Source organism: Gadus morhua, chromosome 19, assembly GCF_902167405.1.
Source record: "Gadus morhua chromosome 19, gadMor3.0, whole genome shotgun sequence".
Lineage (NCBI taxonomy): Eukaryota > Metazoa > Chordata > Actinopteri > Gadiformes > Gadidae > Gadus > Gadus morhua.
This window is the reverse complement of record NC_044066.1, coordinates 16,265,635-16,283,801: the sequence shown is the minus strand read 5'-3', so window position 1 is coordinate 16,283,801 and position 18,167 is coordinate 16,265,635. Positions and strand designations below refer to the sequence as shown.

General features: G+C 50.3%; 1 protein-coding gene across 4 annotated transcripts in view; it reads right to left on the bottom strand.

Annotated features, from left to right (window-relative positions):
- Nucleotides 1-379: 379 nt before the first annotated feature.
- The window catches only part of ppp1r12a (protein phosphatase 1, regulatory subunit 12A), a 52,700-nt gene continuing 34,912 nt past the window's right edge, over nt 380-18,167 (bottom strand). For 2 of the 4 annotated variants that reach the window (XM_030341720.1, XM_030341721.1), the window contains exons 10-26: nt 17,830-18,063; nt 16,683-16,774; nt 15,897-16,040; nt 14,840-14,992; nt 13,068-13,295; nt 12,557-12,697; nt 11,920-12,010; nt 11,351-11,521; nt 10,546-10,705; nt 9,750-9,868; nt 9,524-9,589; nt 8,662-8,678; nt 8,370-8,487; nt 7,882-7,986; nt 7,413-7,460; nt 5,209-5,259; nt 3,699-4,009 (exon numbers count right to left, since the gene is read on the bottom strand). In XM_030341720.1, the coding sequence (XP_030197580.1) occupies nt 3,839-4,009; nt 5,209-5,259; nt 7,413-7,460; nt 7,882-7,986; nt 8,370-8,487; nt 8,662-8,678; nt 9,524-9,589; nt 9,750-9,868; nt 10,546-10,705; nt 11,351-11,521; nt 11,920-12,010; nt 12,557-12,697; nt 13,068-13,295; nt 14,840-14,992; nt 15,897-16,040; nt 16,683-16,774; nt 17,830-18,063 (2,109 nt within the window). In that variant the 3' untranslated portion in view covers nt 3,699-3,838. Of the gene's footprint in view, nt 2,211-3,698; nt 4,010-5,208; nt 5,260-7,412; nt 7,461-7,881; nt 7,987-8,369; nt 8,488-8,661; nt 8,679-9,523; nt 9,590-9,749; nt 9,869-10,545; nt 10,706-11,350; nt 11,522-11,919; nt 12,011-12,556; nt 12,698-13,067; nt 13,296-14,839; nt 14,993-15,896; nt 16,041-16,682; nt 16,775-17,829; nt 18,064-18,167 lie in introns of those variants that run through there. The other 2 variants (XM_030341722.1, XM_030341723.1) reach the window with 2 other exon arrangements.

Genomic DNA, 18,167 nt, shown 5'->3' with positions numbered 1-18,167 from the left:
CTGGACTGGGACTGAACTGTTGCCAAGAAACACATAAATACAGTAGCTTGCTACTTTGTATAGGTCTACACGTTACGTTACGTTCCCTTGGTCCTCTTCTGACGACCATTCGTAATTTGACTCAAATCTTTTACCTGTTCATCTTTGCTCTGAAAAGTTAGGTGCAATCCAAGCTACATAAAGACCGTAACGGTTATGAGAACACCCGTAAAGCGGGGGGATACATGCATAGTTAAAAGTCCCAGTGCTGTTATACTCCATCAGCACCCATGATAAGCCTCTCGTCCAATCAAATCCATGATAAGCCTCTCGTCCAATCCAATTACTTGTCGGAACTAACTGTTGTATAAAGTTCTATAATTACAAAAAAGAAGCAATGGAACTTTACAATGTACAAGTTTATTTTTAATGAACTCTTCAGTGGTTGTTGTCACAGCACAGCTTGCATGTATGAAGCCACACACTTATTTTACAAGATGGAGCGAGGAGGGGGAAGCAAAAACATGGGGAGAAAAAGCTCAACAAATAAAATCAAAACCAAGGGATAGATAGTCAACATTCTGCCGGACATTTCTCTGCTAAAAAAATTCTCTAAAAGAATCTTTAAAAAAAAAAAAAACTATCTTAAAAAGGCCACTGAAATGCATATGTGTTTTCAGAAGCACAGGGCGACTTGATGGTGGCAAGGTATGACAGTATCGACAGTGCATGTAGACATCGTTGTTAAAAAGGACCGGGTTAGCCATAGCCAAGATATTTTAAAGTTTATTTTAGTGACAACACCTTTTCGCTATAATACTACAGCTTAGAAAAAAACAACAACTGAACAGCACTCTTCCAAGGATACAATGTGTGAAATGTTGTGAAGCAATTATATTATTATTTTTTTAAAACACTTTCTATTTAAACCGCGTAAAGGAAGCAAAAAATACCCCCCGGGGGGGGGGGGGGGGCGGCGGGGTGGGGGGGCCGTCCCCTGTAACAGAGCGGCCGTGCTGTCGATCGTCTGATGGCCTCAGACGAAAAACAAAGTTAAAACACACCTTTTTTTGTCCTCTGGGATTGGTATATGTTTAATAGTAACAGACGAGTGCATGCCATGTGCTGATTCAAACGATACATTACAGAAACCGACCTCACTACCGACTAAGAACAAAGGGGGCGGGGCTAAATAACAAAGGGGGCGGGGCTAAAGGGGGCTTCGGATACAGCAGAAGAGTGGAAACAATATCCTACCGGCAATGGACTCGTCTTTAAAGCGTTTAAAAAGTAGAAATAAAAATGCATATTGCACATAAAGTGAAAGCTTAAACTCTGTCTTGTTTCAGAAAAAGCAAGATTCGTCTTTATCTCTCGCTTTTTTGTCTCCCGTCGGGAAGAAAAAAAGACAAAAAACGTTTGGAAGGGGTGAGAGTTTGGGGGAGGTGGGGTGCATGAGCCTGTGCACACACAGGGCTCACGTGTGTGTGTGTATGTGTGTGTGTGTGTGTGTGTGTGTGTGTGTGTGTGTGTGTGTGTGTGTGTGTGTGTGTGTGTGTGTGTGTGTGGAATTCATGACGGACTTTCAACGAGAAATCCGAACGAAAATGGGTTGGGTTGGGGGGACAATTTCTCACCCCAACAGGTCGGAGGGGGAAGGTAAAGCAAGGTGTCTCTGAGCTCGAGGGAGGTGGAAAGTCAAAAGAAAGATGGATACAAGTGTTTTTTCTTACATTTTTTTCCTTATGTACAACTAAGGCTTATTGGTTAAATAACAACTCTCAGGCGCCCCCCCCACCCTCTGTGTTTCTACGTCCCCTGCTGCCCCTGCTCCACCTGTCCTCTGTAAACTCAGTGGTTCCATCCGGGTGATAAGATGTCTGGGTGGAGGTGGAGGTGGAGGTGGGGGTGGAGGTGTGGGGGGGGGGGGGGGTGGAGGGACAAATAGGAGGTAAAGAAAGGGTACGGGGGCGAGAGAAAAGGAATTCTCTCATTTCTGATGTCTGTTGCAATTAATATCTAATATGTGCGTTCCATCGGCCACTGCCATGGAGGGGTTGAGGGGGGGGGGGGGCATAGTGATGGGCAAAGCGGGGGGATGCGGGGGGCGCAGAGGACAGGCGGGGGCTTTGGGGGGGAGGTGTCTACTTGGAGAGCTTGCTGATGACTCTGATGAGAGCTCCGTTCTCGTCTTTGAGTCTCTGGTTGTCGGCTTTCAAGTCCGGTAGCGTCTGAAAGACAGAGAGAGAGAGAGAGAGGGAGAGAGGGAGAGGGAGAAGGAGGTTAGACAAAGTGCGGACACACACACACACCTAGTTGTTAACCCGACGGTCCCGGGTGGCAAACGGTTAATTGCAGCGTAGGCAGCAAACTTGGACCAATCACGAAGCCTCCTGAAAGGACTTTAGATCTTCATTTGTACGAATGGTTTTGGCTTTCCTCTGCGTGCCGAGACAGAGGAGAGAGAGAGGGGGGGGAGGGGGGGCAGGGGATGGAACCAAACACAAACTGGAGCCCCGAACGTCTGGGGAGGCGAGGGAGAGAGCAGAGCCATGCAAAACCAGTATGGCTGCCGGGCCACTGCTGCCAACGGGCAAGGCAGCCAACCGGGATTCAAACCCACAGCACAAACAAGCACCTGGTTTTCCGCTCACCCAAACCGAAACGCCGTGGTTTGGCGGAGAGCGAGAGCCGAGAGTGGTTTGTCTTCCAGGAGAACACGAGGTCACGACGGGCGGTTTGAGAACATAGAACGTACGACGTTCCGTCAAATCCACGACGGCGCAGGCTCTGATTGTTCAGAGCTGCGCCTGGAAGGAGCTTCGGTGAAACCTCAAAACGCCAATGGTTGTAACGAGTCAATTGGAGCAGCGGGGATAAACTCGCACGATGGTCGAATCAACCTGTTTTTATACACACACACACACACACACACACACACTACGGCAAAACACGATCATCTTCCTGTACAGCCCAATGTATCCTGAATGACATTTTGGGTCCCATTTGCAAAGGTACAACAAAGTTTCAGAATCGTTCAATTATCGGGGCGCACCTGCCGGGCCTTTAACTGAAACCGGAAGTTATAGCGCCCCCTTCTGAAACATGTTTGGGACCTGCTTACCGGGGATATGTATACAGTATATTCCCAAAATTGGACAACTTTTGACCAGTCCACCGCAGAGATAATGGCGTTACCAATCCAATATCATAATGATACCCATCCCCTTGAAAAGCTATCCACAGACACTCTGAATACCCAACAGGCCTCAGTCATGCAGCGGAAGCCAAGACTGCGAACAGAACGCAACCCTCGCACCCTCGGACGGACGGGGCCGGAACCAGGGGGTCAGGGTGCGTTTAGAGGGAACGAGGGGGGTGGGGTCGCGTCCCTTTACAGTACAGTACAGTCGGGTGAAACGGGGGGCTCACAGATCAGGGGTTACTGATGAGTGACCGTTGAAGTCTAAAACCATGCCCAGATCAAATTGTGTCACACCCCCCCCCCCCCCTTTCCCTTAGTGATGTGCTGTAAGAGGACAGCGACCGATTCAACTCCACGCCTCTCGGAGGAACACAACAAACGCATCCCCCTCGACATCACCTCCAAACCAGGAGGTTTGGAGCAGCACAGGGAAAAGGGGAAACGAGTTCACACGCAAACACACACACACAGACGCACAAACACACACTGTGTGGACGGCTGGGGCACCTGCCTTGCTACGGGGACGTGGCGGAGCGCGAATGGAAGGCACAGAAAAGAGTTGGGATGGATTGGAGGAGCGTGAACGGAGGGGGGAGGAAGGAAGAAAAGGGGAGGAGGAGGAGGTGGTGGTGACGGAGGTGGTTTGTTTTGGGTTTAGAGGTCGATGGAGGAGGAGGAGGAGGAGGAGGAGGAGGCGGCGGAGGCGGGCCGGCGGTTGCGGGACTGCGAGAGCTTGGCCACCACGCGGCCCAGCGCCCGGTTCTCCGTCTGCAAGCGCTCCTTCACCTGCCGCAGGGCCTGCACCTGCTTTACCTGGGGCAGGCTCTGCAGGGGGCGGGGGAGGGCGGGGGAGACACAGGGGAGGGGGGGAGGCACAGGGGAGGCACAGGGGGAGGAGGGAGGGAGGGAGGAGAGGGGAGGCACAGGGGGAGAGGGAAGGCACAGGGGGGGGAGGAGACACAGGGGGGAGACACAAGGGGAGGGAGAGGGGAGGCATAGGGGGGGGGGAGGGGGGAGACACAGGGGGAGGGAGGGAGGAGACAAGGGGGGGAGGGGGGAGACACAGGGGGAGGGGGGAGACGCAGGGGGAGGGGGGAGACGCAGGGGGGAGAGACATGGGGAGACACAGGGGAGGGAGGGGAGACAGGGGGAGGGAGGGGAGGGACAAGACACGGGGGGGGGGGGGGGGGGAAGAGCCATGGGGAGACACAGGGGAGGGAGGGGACACAGGGGGAGGGAGGGGACACAGGGAGGCCGGGAGTGGGCGAGGGACCATGGGACACAGCGGAGCAGGAGAACGGGAGAGAGGAAATGAAAGGATGGTGGAAGGAGAGAGAAGAGGGTCAAAACGGGCGAAGAGGGAAACGGAGGAATGTGGAAGTGGGTTAAAAGGAGAGGGAGGGGGGGGTACAATACAGGGACGATGTGAAATAATAAGAGGGAACAAGGAGAGGAACACGAGCACAGAAGAGGACAAAGTTTAGAAAATGGGGACAAAGTTTAGACAGCGAGTAACGACTAGCAATGCACGGGGGAGCTCTAAGATAACAGAGATGGAGAGGTTGACGACTGGCCTAGGAGACACACACAACATGGCTCGATGAGATTCAGTGGTTATTGGTCACCTGACGCGTCAATCTGAGATGATTGGACCCCCTGAAGCTTAAGGGTAAGTTCATAACCTTTGGCTGATGTTACTTCTAGGAAAATAACTGCCCCTGTATTTTATTTTGCTGGATCACAGCGTGGAACATTATCTGGCAGAGGGAATGTGTTCCCAGTGTCACCTCAAGGGGGCGCTGTTAGTTAGCGAGCTGATCCTGCCCAAATGAGGGCTTCTACTGGGTCATTATCAACATGTTGAGGACTGGATCCTTGTCCAGACTCCCTTTGAACACACTTTTTTTAAATACTGTGTCTGTTTGTCTATCTGTCTCTGGGGGGGAGGGGGGGGGTGTTCTCTGTGGGGTGTGTCTCTGGGGGGCGGGCTTGTGCCTGTGTGTGTCTGTAGAGGAGGACTTTACCTTCAGCTCCTCCTCCATCTCAGAGATCTTCCTTTCAAGCGCTCTTCTTTCCTGTGGGCGGGGGAGAAGAGCGTCACTGAGGCGCACATACACACACTGCAGGGTTCAAAGGTCAAAGGTCCAACACAACACAGGCTAAGCATGTGCTAAAAGACACCGGGTGAGGGACGGGGACAGGGGGGGAGGGAGGAGAGGGGTGAGGAAGTTTGGGGGTGTTGCGCACACACACACACACACACACGCGTGAACACACGCAGGACTGTGAGGTGACCGCTTCGGCGACCTCAGCGTCAGAATGGCAGTGAAAGAATGAATGAATGAATCGATGAATTTATGAATGGATGAATTGATGAATTAAGACATGTGGGACAGCGGGAGGGGGATATTGATCAGTTGGGTTAAGACTCCAGAAAGATGATTCCTGGAACATGTGAGGGATTGTTGGTCCCGTCCGACCCCAGGTAAGATAACGGGCTCTTTGTTCATTCCAGACAGGGAACAGGCCCGTTATGCGGCGGACATTTTGACAGGTCATAGCGGGGTTAACACGGGTGCGAAATGCTTCAGGGTGTGGCTGCCTTAAGTGGGTCTCAGCCAATCCAGTGAGACCGCATACACCATATCAGGGCCATACTATAGGGCAGTGGTACTCAAATGGGGGTACGCGTACCCTTAGGGGTAGCTTGGAGTACCGCAGGGGGTACGCCGTAAATCACAATTTTCTTTTTTTTTTTAAAGAAAGGTGAACTATCATTTATTTCTCCGGTGCCGTTGTGCTTCTTAGCCAACAGTTGCATGACGCACAGGCCCATGATTCTCACTAAATTGCGAGTACTTTCAACCTCTTAATGTTCATGTTTACACTGCCATTGGACCCCACATACATTCATTATGTTAATTAGGGGTCCTACCGAAAAAGTGTAGGAACCATATTATATTCGTTAGTATTATCTTACACTAGTAGAAAACGTTTGAGAACCACTACTGTAGGGTATTAATTACACCCGTCTTCAACCTGCAAGACATGTCAAAATGGCTGCTGTAAGAAGGGCCAATCAGGGGAGGGGGGCGGGGACATGAGGTTTCCTTCGTCCGCCATGGTGACCCGAGTCTGAGTCAGTGAGCCTTCCTGGACTCTGGTCTACAGAATCTGGACAAACACGACATGGTGACCACACACTGCCCGGAAGGTCATGTGACAGGAATGATGCGAGAGAGACTGAGGAAGATGGACCCAAAAAAGGAGCGCGAGAGAGTAAAGGGAAAGGGAAAGAGAGGGGAACCAAGAGAAAGAACGAGAGAATGGGAAGAGTAGGAAAAATAGGGAAAGAGTGAGAGATAGAGGCCAGAACGGTAGAACAACATGAGCTACAAAGAAAAGACTACAAGATAGCAAGAGAAAACAAAGTTAGAAAACCACGATAAATATACACGTACAATAACAGAACCGACCGCGAGAACGCATGAGAGAAAGTCAAATAAAATGAGACGAGGACGAGAGACAGAAAGAGGTCAAGGGAGAGACAGAAAGAGGTCCAGAGAGAGACAGAAAGAGGTCCAGAGAGAGAGACAGAAAGAGGTCGAGAGGGAGACAGAAAGAGGACGAGAGTAAGACAGAAAGAGGACGAGAGTAAGACAGAAAGAGGACGAGAGTAAGACAGAAAGAGGACGAGAGTAAGACAGAAAGAGGACGAGAGTAAGACAGAAAGAGGACGAGAGTAAGACAGAAAGAGGTCGAGAGTAAGACAGAAAGAGGTCGAGAGTAAGACAGAAAGAGGTCGAGAGTAAGACAGAAAGGGGTAGAGTGAGACTGAGAAGGTAGAGAGTGAGACACGAGAGTCGCGGGGCAACCCCCCCAGCTGCTACTGGAGCCAGCGATCAGAACGGGTGAGACAGGAGGACAGCCAGCAGTGGAGATCAGCTATAAACTCTGAAGAAAACCATACCACCACCACCACCACCACCACCAGCAACAGCAGCAGCAACGGCCCCCAGCTGATAGTGGGGCCTGCCTGCTACCTTCAGACATAAACCCAGGGGAGCCACACGTTACCACGCAGCCAGCCACCGGGGATCAGCTCAGTTAGTCCTCACTTGAGACTTTAGGAGATGAATAGCGTACGTTTTGGGGTCTCTCAGGCAGAAGCGTTACAACATGTCGGATATGGGAGTGGTGTTAAAAAAGGTGAACAAATGGCGGTTACCCTTTTCTCCATTTCCAGCTGCGACCGGTCGGCGTAGCGTTCCTGCCTCTGGAGAAGGGAAACATTGGAGGTAAGTGAGTGGGCGGGGCTAAGGCCAACTGACCAAAAACTGCATTGTCAATCATAATCACATTTCGGTTGTATCGCTTTTTTGCACAAAAAAATAATCGATCAAACGATTTTTTATCGGACAAGCAACCAGATAAAAACACAACATACCATTGAGAAACGAACATAAGATTTATTTTATGTATTTTTAAATATAAATACCAAAATGATTGATGAAATAACCAAATTATAAAATCAACAAAATTTCAGTTGACCGACTAACACACAATGCTCAGCACTGATCACAGCCGTGCTGTGTTAAGTGTTATTCAACAGATCGTGTAGCCCTCTAAAGTGATATTGTTAAGGTAAGGGAGCGGTGGGGGCCTGAGGGAACCAGGGGGGGGGGGGTCATGCGTACCGCCGTGGCCTTCTCCAGCTGGAGCTTCAGGTCGGCCAGCTCTAGGTCCGTGTCGCGTAACTGGGCCTTCAGCTTCTCGTTCTCAGCTAGGATCTGCTCATAGAGCTGGGGGGGGGGGGGGGGGGGGGGGGGGGAAGAGAGAAGACCTGGTTACAGCACAACTCGGACTGGGAATATAGTGCTGCTTTAGAGCTGTGCACGCCTGGCCTATATTACATCATATTATTTTTAGGATAAGAGGCCACAGCAGAGTGATAACCAACTGTCAGCTTGCAAAGAAGAGCATGAAAAACGACTTTAAAAACAGACTATAAAAAGACCAGTTAAATGCCCCAAAACAAAGACTGGCGTCAACCGTTTAATTTTGCGAAATGTATTACAGGAGAACTGCATACATTTTTCATGACATGGCCAGGGACCCTGAAACCGGGAAAACTACGAGGATTTACAAGAAACAAAAATCAATAATCAATAAACGGTTGGAATACCTTCTTGTAGTCAGTGTTGTCGTCCCTGTCTAGCCTGCTCGAGTAGGGCCTCCGACCGTCGCCATAGGTACGGCCGCCCACCGACTCGTTGCGTTCATAGGAAGTGCTGCCGTCATTCCTTTGACCACAACAAACCGCTTTTTAGTCAAAGCTTTATTGACAACATTGAGACAATTTAATTGAAATTGCTGGAAAAACAATGTTTTGAAATATAACTGTCCAATGCGTAGTACCTGCATAAATAATAACAATCAACATTTATAAAGTGCATAGAAAGCAGAGTTTAACATACCTTGACAGTCTGTCGCTCTGTAAAGAAAATGCAAGAAGAAAAGTATGAATGAGTATTCTTCCATCGATTCCCTTTCCATGCTGCTCAAGTTACTTTGAACAAACAGGAACATTCGATATCTGAATATCCGACCTAACCTTGTGTAAGTGAAGCCCCTGATTTAGCTTGAATTTGAACAATGAGAAAAACTTTCATAAACAGTTTGGTGGAGACCGGCAAAAGCGTAGGATCTTACTCCAGTTTTCTCCTATTTTAGTAACTGACAAAATGGCATAGATGAATCTGCTGACGACCAAATAAGACCTATCACGTGAAAATAGTTACAGGTTTGCCTTAACATTTGCCCTGCAAAGTCCAAAAATAAGATGAAAGAAAGCTTGGTGGGTAACAGGACATTTATCTGTTGAGACCCTGGCCAAGCACAATGCACTGCCTTTCTTAACTTTATTAAGAATCATCTCAATAACAATGCGAACATCTTCAAGGTAGAATTGCGTTAACCTCTGTGTGTCTTAAAATACCTGCTCCCAGACCGGCAGTTATGTGTGAGTGGAACTATGCATAATGTTTTTAATGCAAGGTTATCGTCACAGATGGCAAAACAGGGTGACTGTTAGAAATTCATAAGAGGGTGGAGGGAGGTCTATCGAGGCCAACCGGAGATTGAAAATATGTAAGCTCTCGGCTGAAAGACACGAGACATGACACTATAAGCAATGAGAGGTTTAGGAGGAGTCTGCCGTAATAGCACTCTATGTAAGCAGCTCACGCCCCTGCTGCTTAAACACGTGTGTGTGTGTGTGTGTGTGTGTGTGTGTGTGTGTGTGTGTGTGTGTGTGTGTGTGTGTGTGTGTGTGTGTACCTGAGGCTCGCTCTTAACGCTGCCGTCCTCCGAGTCCGACTGTGGGTCGGGGTCATTCTCATCACTCTGAAATATGAATAATATGATTAAAAATATGAATAATATTCATTATAATAATCAATCAGCTAAGAGGTTTCTCAATGTGAACATGCATAATAAGATGCCATTCAAAAGGCGTGTTGTTTATTGATGACAGAATTGTTCCCCCCCCGGGGGCGTGGCCTACCTCGTGGGTCCAGAAGGACACCCCCGTGGAGCGCCTCTTCTCGCGGGGCCGCCGGCGATCCCGGATGGAGCGGGGCTGGGACTTGTCCTCGCCCTCCTTCTCCTCCTCCTTGTCAGTCTCTGTGGGGACAGAAGGACCACCGCGGGCTAAGAGTTAGCCGCTAACCCTTTAACAACCACCGCAGGCTAAGAGTTAGCCGCTAACCCTTTAACAACCACCGCGGGCTAAGAGTTAGCCGCTAACCCTTTAACAACCACCGCAGGCTAAGAGTTAGCCGCTAACCCTTTGAGCAACTCTAAATATTGACCAGTGTGGGCCGAGAGTTAGCCGCTAACCCTTTAACAACCACCGCAGGCTAAGAGTTAGCCGCTAACCCTTTAGCAACTCAATATAATGACCACTGCGGGCTAGGAGTTAGCCGCTTACCCTTTAGCAACCACTGCAGGCTAAGTGTTAGCCGCTAACCCATTAGCAACTCGATAGAATGACCCCCACAGGCTGAGAGTTGGCGCTAACCTCTTAGCAACTCAATAGAATGACCCCCACAGGCTTTAGGTTAGCCGCTAAACCTTTATGAACTAAGGAGTTCTCACCACGTATACAACACCTCCAGAATAATGACAAAACACCACTAACTTGTATGTTCATGTAAACACCACCTTTCGCGGACACTGAAAATCGAAGGTGCCCCTTTTTGTAGTTCTATATAATCATAATTCATCAAGACTACAAATCCCATGACCAGGGGAAAGCGATGACTGAGTGCCGTGCGCGAGCTCCGCCGGGCGTGGCTCACCCTTCTCCGTGTCCCGGGAGGAGCGGCAGTAGGAGGAGGTGATGCCCGTCAGGGAGTTGGGCCGGTGGAGGGAGGAGGAGGTGGAGGAGAGGGGCGCGGAGGAGGTGCTCACGCTGCTGGAGGTGGTGGAGGTGGCCGAGGGGCGGTACCGCTGGTAGGTCTGAGGGGGAGAGATGGAGAGAGACGAGAGACGGAGATGAGTGAGAGAGACAAAGAGTGGATAAGTGAAACAGAGCGACAGAAAGAACGAAGAGTGAATGAGAGACAGAAGAGGCCGAGAGAATGAATGAGTGAGACAAACATGATTGAATGAGAGCGAGTCAAAGATGAGACTGAAAGAACGAATGAGTGAAACAGGCAGAAGTAGTAGACGAGTGAAACAGACAGAAAAAACGATTGAGTGAATGAGAGACAAAGACAAGAGAGACAGAAAGAACGAGTGAGTGAAAGAAACGGAAAGAACCGATGAGTGAATGAGCGAGACGACGACACGAGAGAGGCAGAAAGAGCGCATGACAGGGTGAGAGAATGAGAAAAACATTGCCGCACGCGCGAGAGAGAGGGCGGGACGGAGATCCAAGAAGAAGGGCTTTAAAGTGCCGACAAATGCACAGAAACATAATTCAGACGATCAAAAGACACACTGGTGTTCTTTAAAACACCACAAACCTAAAACATACTTCCCCCCCCCATTTAAAAAAAAAAAAGAGTTGTGGAATCTAAAATGGCAACATGGGCCCTTTCTCTGTCTCCATTCTGCTGAACACCCCCCCCCCCCCCCCAGGCCACGGGCCGGGCCGCGCACCTCGTCCAAGCTGCGGTAGCGCGACCGGTAGTCGTCCTCCCTGGTCTCCGTCTCCTTGCGCTCCTCCTGCAGCTTCTCCTTGTCCTGCTTCTCGCGCTCCTCCTCACGGCTCCGAGGGGTCCGTCCCTTACCGATCTTCTCCGCCTCCTGGAGGTCCGTCAGGGTCACGCCCTGGAGGGGGGGGGGGGGGGGGGGGCAGAGGGTGAGTCGTGCTGCTCTGGGTGGTGGTCAGTGCTGGGGTGGACGAGTGAGTGAGTGGGGCAGTGAGTGTTTCTCTGGGTCGATCCCTGGAGGGCGAGACCGAGGGGGGGAGGAGGGTGAGGAAGTCGCTCTGGGGGACGGTTAGCGGTGGGGTGGAACAGTGTGTGAGTGAGGGAGGGAGTGTTTCTCTTGGTGATTGTCCGGTGGTGGGCTCGAAGAGTGAGTGAGTGTTTTTCTGGGTGAGTGTATGCTAAGGTGAGTGTTCCTCCGGGGGATTGAGGGATTGACTGCTTTTTCTGGGGGATTGTCCTTTGGTGGGGATGTAAAAGTGAGTGAGTGTTACTCTACGCCAGCGAGTGCGTCTGTACCTGGGTAGACCTCCTAGACTGCCGCGCCTGCCTGGAGCGAGCCTTCCTCTGAGACTCCGACTCCTCGTCCCTCACTGGCGTCAGGTACGACCTGAGGCACACAACAGGGCAGATGGAACACATCGTACAGACATCTGTCCCGCATGCAAAGTGAGGCTGTGGCCTTGGGCAGCAGTCATCTTCCTTCCATCTTCCAAGCATAACAGTAGCATATCAGTCCATCAGCACCCCCCCCCCCCACCCCAACACACAGCAGGTGGCTCCTTCAGCGCACCAAGAACCCGAATCTGTTCCTTCTCAAGGTCCATCTCTATATATACTTAAAACTGAATCTAAATCAGCATAGGGACTGCTGTTGAACACGATCAAATGTAGCAAAACATGTTCAAAACGACATTATTTTAGACTTTGGGTTTCAAAAACGAAATAAGTTCTTTTTTTTAACTCAAAAACACGCGAGGCAGGAAGGCCATGTTCTGCCAACAACATTGACACTCCCCTCCTCCACGACGTCATCTGTCCTTCATGGTTGTCGCGTCTTCCATACATGAATAGTAATGTGATTGTCCTCGACCCAGAGCCGTCACGTGACCCTGGCCACTGGTCGTCACCCGTCCGACACGAGCCCTGCACGTACCTGCGTCTCTCCCTGCCGTCCGAGCCGATGATGGTGCTAGTGGTGGAGGAGGTGGTGGTGGTGGAGCCAGTGTTCATTGTGGGGATGACCGCCGCGGACTCCTTCTCCTTGTCCCGGTCGGAGCTCTCCTCCGACCAGTACCTGGCCACAAGGAAACGTTTCCCAACGTGAGCGAGAACAGAAGCACTACAAAATGGCTCCCGGGCTGAACCCACGAACGGCGGAAACGGTGTTGTGCGTACAACACACTGCTACACAATTGTTTGATTTTAGGGTGGAGGGTATGATTTAAGTTTGCTTAGCCGAATTAAAGCACCCTTTTCCGGAGCAGATATAGAACCAGCATCGCACCCACCCTCACCCAGCCTCACCCACACTCACCCACACTCACCCACCCACACTCACCCAGCAATATAAGGTGGTGCAGGGGTGCTAATCAGCACAGTTCCCTTTAACAAAAACGCCACCAGCCACGTCGGGCCAATCCCCCCCACCCAAGGACGGAGCGTACCTGCTGGTGAGGCTGGTGGGGGGCCGGGTGGAGGAGGTGCCGAGGCTGGAGAGCAGACCGCGGTGGCCGGTGGGTGAGGTAACCGAGGAGGAGGAGGTGGAGGTGGTGGTGGAGGTGGTGGTGGTTGTGGTGGAGGAGACGGGGCTGGAGGTGGTGGTGGTCGTCGGGGAGGTGGAGGTGGTGGTGGAGGTCAGGTCCTCGTGCTGACCCCGCCTGCCGAAGGAGCCACTGAAGGGACACGGCATTCACTTTAATACTTTGTACCATGAGGAGGACCGCTGATGGGACGTCGGCGGATAGTTCAGCACCAACCCCTCCCTGGTTTAAATCAAGACCGGTTGGTCAGATTTGTTCAACTCAAACCCACCATCATTGCCTAAATGTCGTGATAACGTTTATAAACTGGGTGGATACATTTACTTATTTTTATTCAAAGGACATTTAAAGTGGCATCTGTCTAGATCAGTGGTTCTCAAACGGGGGTACGTGTACCCCACGGGGTACAAAAGCGGGTACTCATAAAAATGAATAAAATAAAAAAGCTAACTCATTCACACTGAGCAAGTTTCAATTCTGAAAGAATCTGTTTCGTGCTGGTGAAGGGGGTACTCAGCTAAACATCTTAGAGGGGGGTTCACTCATAAAAATAGTTTGAGAACCACTGCTCTAGATGATGATGAAATAGGAAAGACTCGTTATTTTGCCTCTCACTTAAGATAAGGGCACATTGGTATGTTAATCGACGTAGTCTGGGAGTCTATGGTACCCCATTTAGTAATATCCCGAGTTAACACCAAGGTGGGGAGATGCTTCTAAGCTGAGATTCATTACATTAAGGCCCAATCCCATTTCTACCCCTTACCCCTTCAAAACAAGGGGGAGGGGTAAGGGGTAGAAATGGGATTGGGCCCCAAGTCTTTGGTTGACTATTTTCCTGCCTAAAGTTTCGAGCGTCGCGGTAAGTAATGGAGCGACGGCTCCATAAACGAACCCATAAACGAAGTGTGCTCATCGTTTAAATGTCATTTCTAATAACCTTCTAAGTGATAACCTTCACCTTCTCAAAGCATCTCTCCATTTGGCTTTAAGAATGAAAAAGGAATTTAGCTTAAAAAAAAGAACAGTGTGGCTTCTTCAAGTAGGAGCTAGTTGCCCATAAAACAGAGATGGAGAGACAGACAGAGAGACCAACAGAGATAGACAGTGAGATACAGACTGATGACATATATGGAGAGACAGACAGAGAGACCAACAGAGATAGACAGTGAGATACAGACAGATGACATATGGAGAGACAGACAGAGAGAGGCCAACAGAGACAGTGAGATAGACAGAAGACAGAGAGAGAGACACAGACCAAGACAGTGAAAGATAGAAAGTGAGAGAGATACAAATAGAAAGAGAAAGAAAGAGATACAAACTAAGAGAGACAGAAAGAGGTACAGACAGAGAAAGCGAGAGAGAGAAAGTAAGAGATACAGACCGAGAGAGACAGAAAGAGGTACAGACAGAGAAAGTAAGAGATAGTCAAAGACACAGACTGAGAGATAGACAGAGAGATAGTTTGAGACACAGACGGTAAGATACAAAGAGGAACAGACAGGTCCTTGTGAGACAGAGAGACATAGACCGAGGGACACAGACGGTGAGCGGCACGGACAGACAGATCTAGAGGAACCCCGCAGACGGACGGAGGTGGGGGCCGGGGAGAGGCGGCGGCGGCGGCGGCGGCGGTGGCGGCGGCGGCGGCAGGCGGGGCCTGGGTTCTGTACCTGCGGTAAATGCTGTAAGACTGGTAATGGGAGGAGGGCGACTGCCAGGGTTTAGTGTTAGAGGCGTTAGGCTCCAAGCTGGAGGTGGACCACGACTTGGACGGCACGTCCCGCGTGCTGCCGCTGCGCCCTAGTGCCAGCGTGTGGGACGTGCTGGGGGCGGGAACCACGGTGCAGAGAGGGGGGGGGGGGGTGTGCATTTGTATGTGGGAGAGGGTGTGTGTGTGTGGGTGAGAGAGTGGGCGTGTGTGTGTGTGTTTTTTGGTGTGTGTGTGTTTTGGTGTGTGTGTGTGTGTGTTTTGGTGTGTGTGTGTGTGTGTGTGTGTGTGTGTGTGTGTGTGTGTGTGTGTGTGTGTGTGTGTGTGTGTGTGTGTGTGTGTGTGTGTGTGTGTGTGTGTGTGTGTGTGTGTGTGTGTGTGTGTGTGTGTGTGTGTGTGTGTGTGGGGAAGGGGAGGTTTAGGGATGGAGGGAGGAGGCGAGAGCAGCAAGTTAGCATAGGGCAGACACGGGCACACTAATATCCAACGCACACGCATGTACACAGGTCTGGCTAATAGCGTCTGTGTCTAGGGTTCGTGCCGTAACAATTTGCTTCAATTATGAAAATTTGAATGTTAATGGTCAGAATCCCACCCATCATCAACAACTTAAAGGCACATCACCCCTGACTGGACAGTCACGTGACACAGGTCCGTGGCCGTGACACTAGTGTAGGAAGGTAGAGGATGACTAGGATGATGGGGGGGTTTACAGAAGCAGCTGCCGGCACACATGGAAGCACCTGTGCATGCACACGCACAAACGCACGCACGCATGCATGTCTCTGCGGCATCATGGGTGTGACGGGACGGCTACAACACTACGATCGTACTACGAAGGTCATCTCGTCTACGCTACGTTAGTCGGTTCACGATAAAAGGAGACGGGGGTTCACGATCTATTCTGTAGACGGTAGAAGGTCGTCTTAAGAGTCCACCCAGCAGGTCTCAAGTGATGGAGCGAGTGCTGGGTGGAGGAGGAGGAGGCGGTCCCCACAGGGCAGCGGTGGGCGGCTAACCTGCGCTGGTAGATGGGGACTCGGTTGGTGGTGGTGGTGGTGGTGGAGGCGGTGGTGGTGGACGCGGTGCTGTCGCTGTTCTTCAGGTCGTCGTCCCAGCGCCGGCGGGTGTAGGAGCTGCTGCGGGCCAGAGAGGCGGAGTCCCTGGTGGGTGGGGAAGGGGCGGAGGAACCACAGGGGAGATGAGGCAGGGTCCAGGGGCGCCACAGAGCCAGTAACGCTTCCTGACGTAGGAGTGTCTGTGGGGTCCTGTGATTTAATCCGATACTGCTAAAGAAGAACTTTCCCATGATAACATTCAGGAATCAGCAAATACTCAATGAAATGATAAAATAATGAACCTACAGCAATACCTTTTGAATACTATTCAATTCATATTACCATTCATAAAGGATGAATGCTAGGAATCAGGTAAAGGTGCTTATGAGCTCGGACAGAACTGGGTAAAAGGCCTAAAAGGTTTTTGCACCATCTTCCTGGAATAACCTGCAGAAGCAGCTCAAACTTCAGGACTGAGTAAATCTCAGTGAATTTAAATCTGTTAACAGTTTGACGTCAGGCTCCATTGGAAATTAAAAATTGTTTTGGTCAATGATCCTGTATTCAATGTATTTTCACTATTGCACTTAGTATTGAACTTGACCTTTTGGGAGTTGGGCAGACGTTACACAGAGCCAGGCGGCAGCAGTGCGCTCCACACCATGCATTGCACAGAGCTCCTGGGACTGTGATACACAGCAGTGGACTGTAGGGGGCGCTGATGTCCACAGAGCATCGGGCCCTTACCTGTTCTCTTTCTCGTCAATGTCTGAAGTGCTGGCCAGTCTGCGGGGAATGGTCGGGGCGACGTAGGCCAGTCGGGTGCTCTTGTCCTTCTCCTGGGAGGGAGGAATAGGAAGGAGAAGGCATCAGGAAGAGGGGGCGGCCATTTTACATTTGACAGTTAACATTTTTCTCAGTCAAGATTTTCTTAATTATTTCCTCAACATTTTGCCACAAATAAAACAGCAGTTTCAACATTAAAGATGGGGGGTAAGGGGAAGGGGTAAGGGGTAGAAATGGGATTGGGCCCCAAGTCTTTGGTTGACTATTTTCCTGACTAAAGTTTCGAGCGTCGCGGTAAGTAATGGAGCGACGGCTCCAATACTTACCCATGAACGAAGTGTGCTCATCGTTTGAATGTCATTTCTAATAAACTTCTCAGTTTCAACATTAAAGATGAATGTCAAAAAACAAACAAATTCAACCCATTCTTCGTCTACAACAAGATAGCTAGGATATGATGCTACACAAGGCTACGTACTATTTTTAAGTGCAAGGACACACAACTAGGGATCGACCGATATATCGGTCGGCCGATATTATCGGCCGATATTCGCGTTTTTTACGTGCATCGGTATCGGCCGATACGCGGCTGATTTTCGCAGATTTTTTTTTCGCCGTTCTTTTTTTTTTTTACTTGTTCTACCTCACCTGTTTTTAATATTTGTTAAATATTGTTCATCTACTTGTTCTACCTCACCTGTTTTTACTATTTGTTAAATATTGTTTTTTATATTGAAGTTCAATAAATGTTCCTTTTTTTTAATTGAGACTTGTAACATTTGTTATCAGCGTAATATTTATGATTGAGGCAGAAAAAGCAGTATCGGCTCTAAATATCGGCTCTAAAAAAAAAAAAAAAAAAAAAAAAAAAAAAAGGTATCGGTGTATCGGCTAAGGCTGATGAAAAAATATCGGTATCGTATCGGCCCTAAAAAATCTGTATCGGTCGATCCCTACACACAACATCAATTAGTGCATCATCCCCAAATGACCAATAAATCTGTTTACTCGACAACAACATAGTTATAACAATTCCACAAAAGCGGAAAAAAAAAAGCACAAAGAGTGAGCGAACAGGGGTCCTATACACCAGCGGCCTGCGGCCCACCTTGTCCTTGTTGTCCATGGAGACCGAGGAGGAGAGGCGCGGGCTGGAGGCCGAGCGCATCACGCCCGCCGCGTCCTTCTCCTTCTGGGACTCCTTGGTGGCCGTGATCTCGGCCAGCGCGCCGTAGCTCCCCGTCTTCCTCAGGCCCAGGCGCCACGAGGCGGGGGACTCGTCCTTGCGGTCCTCCTCCGTCGCCCGCGGCGACGACACCTTGGCCGTGGGCGACGCCGGGACCTGGAGGGATGGAGGTGACGGAGATGGTTTATTGGAGGAAGGTGGTGGAGGTGGTTGGTTGTGTTGTTTGGAGGGGGGGTTGGTTATGCTGATGGAGGTCAGGC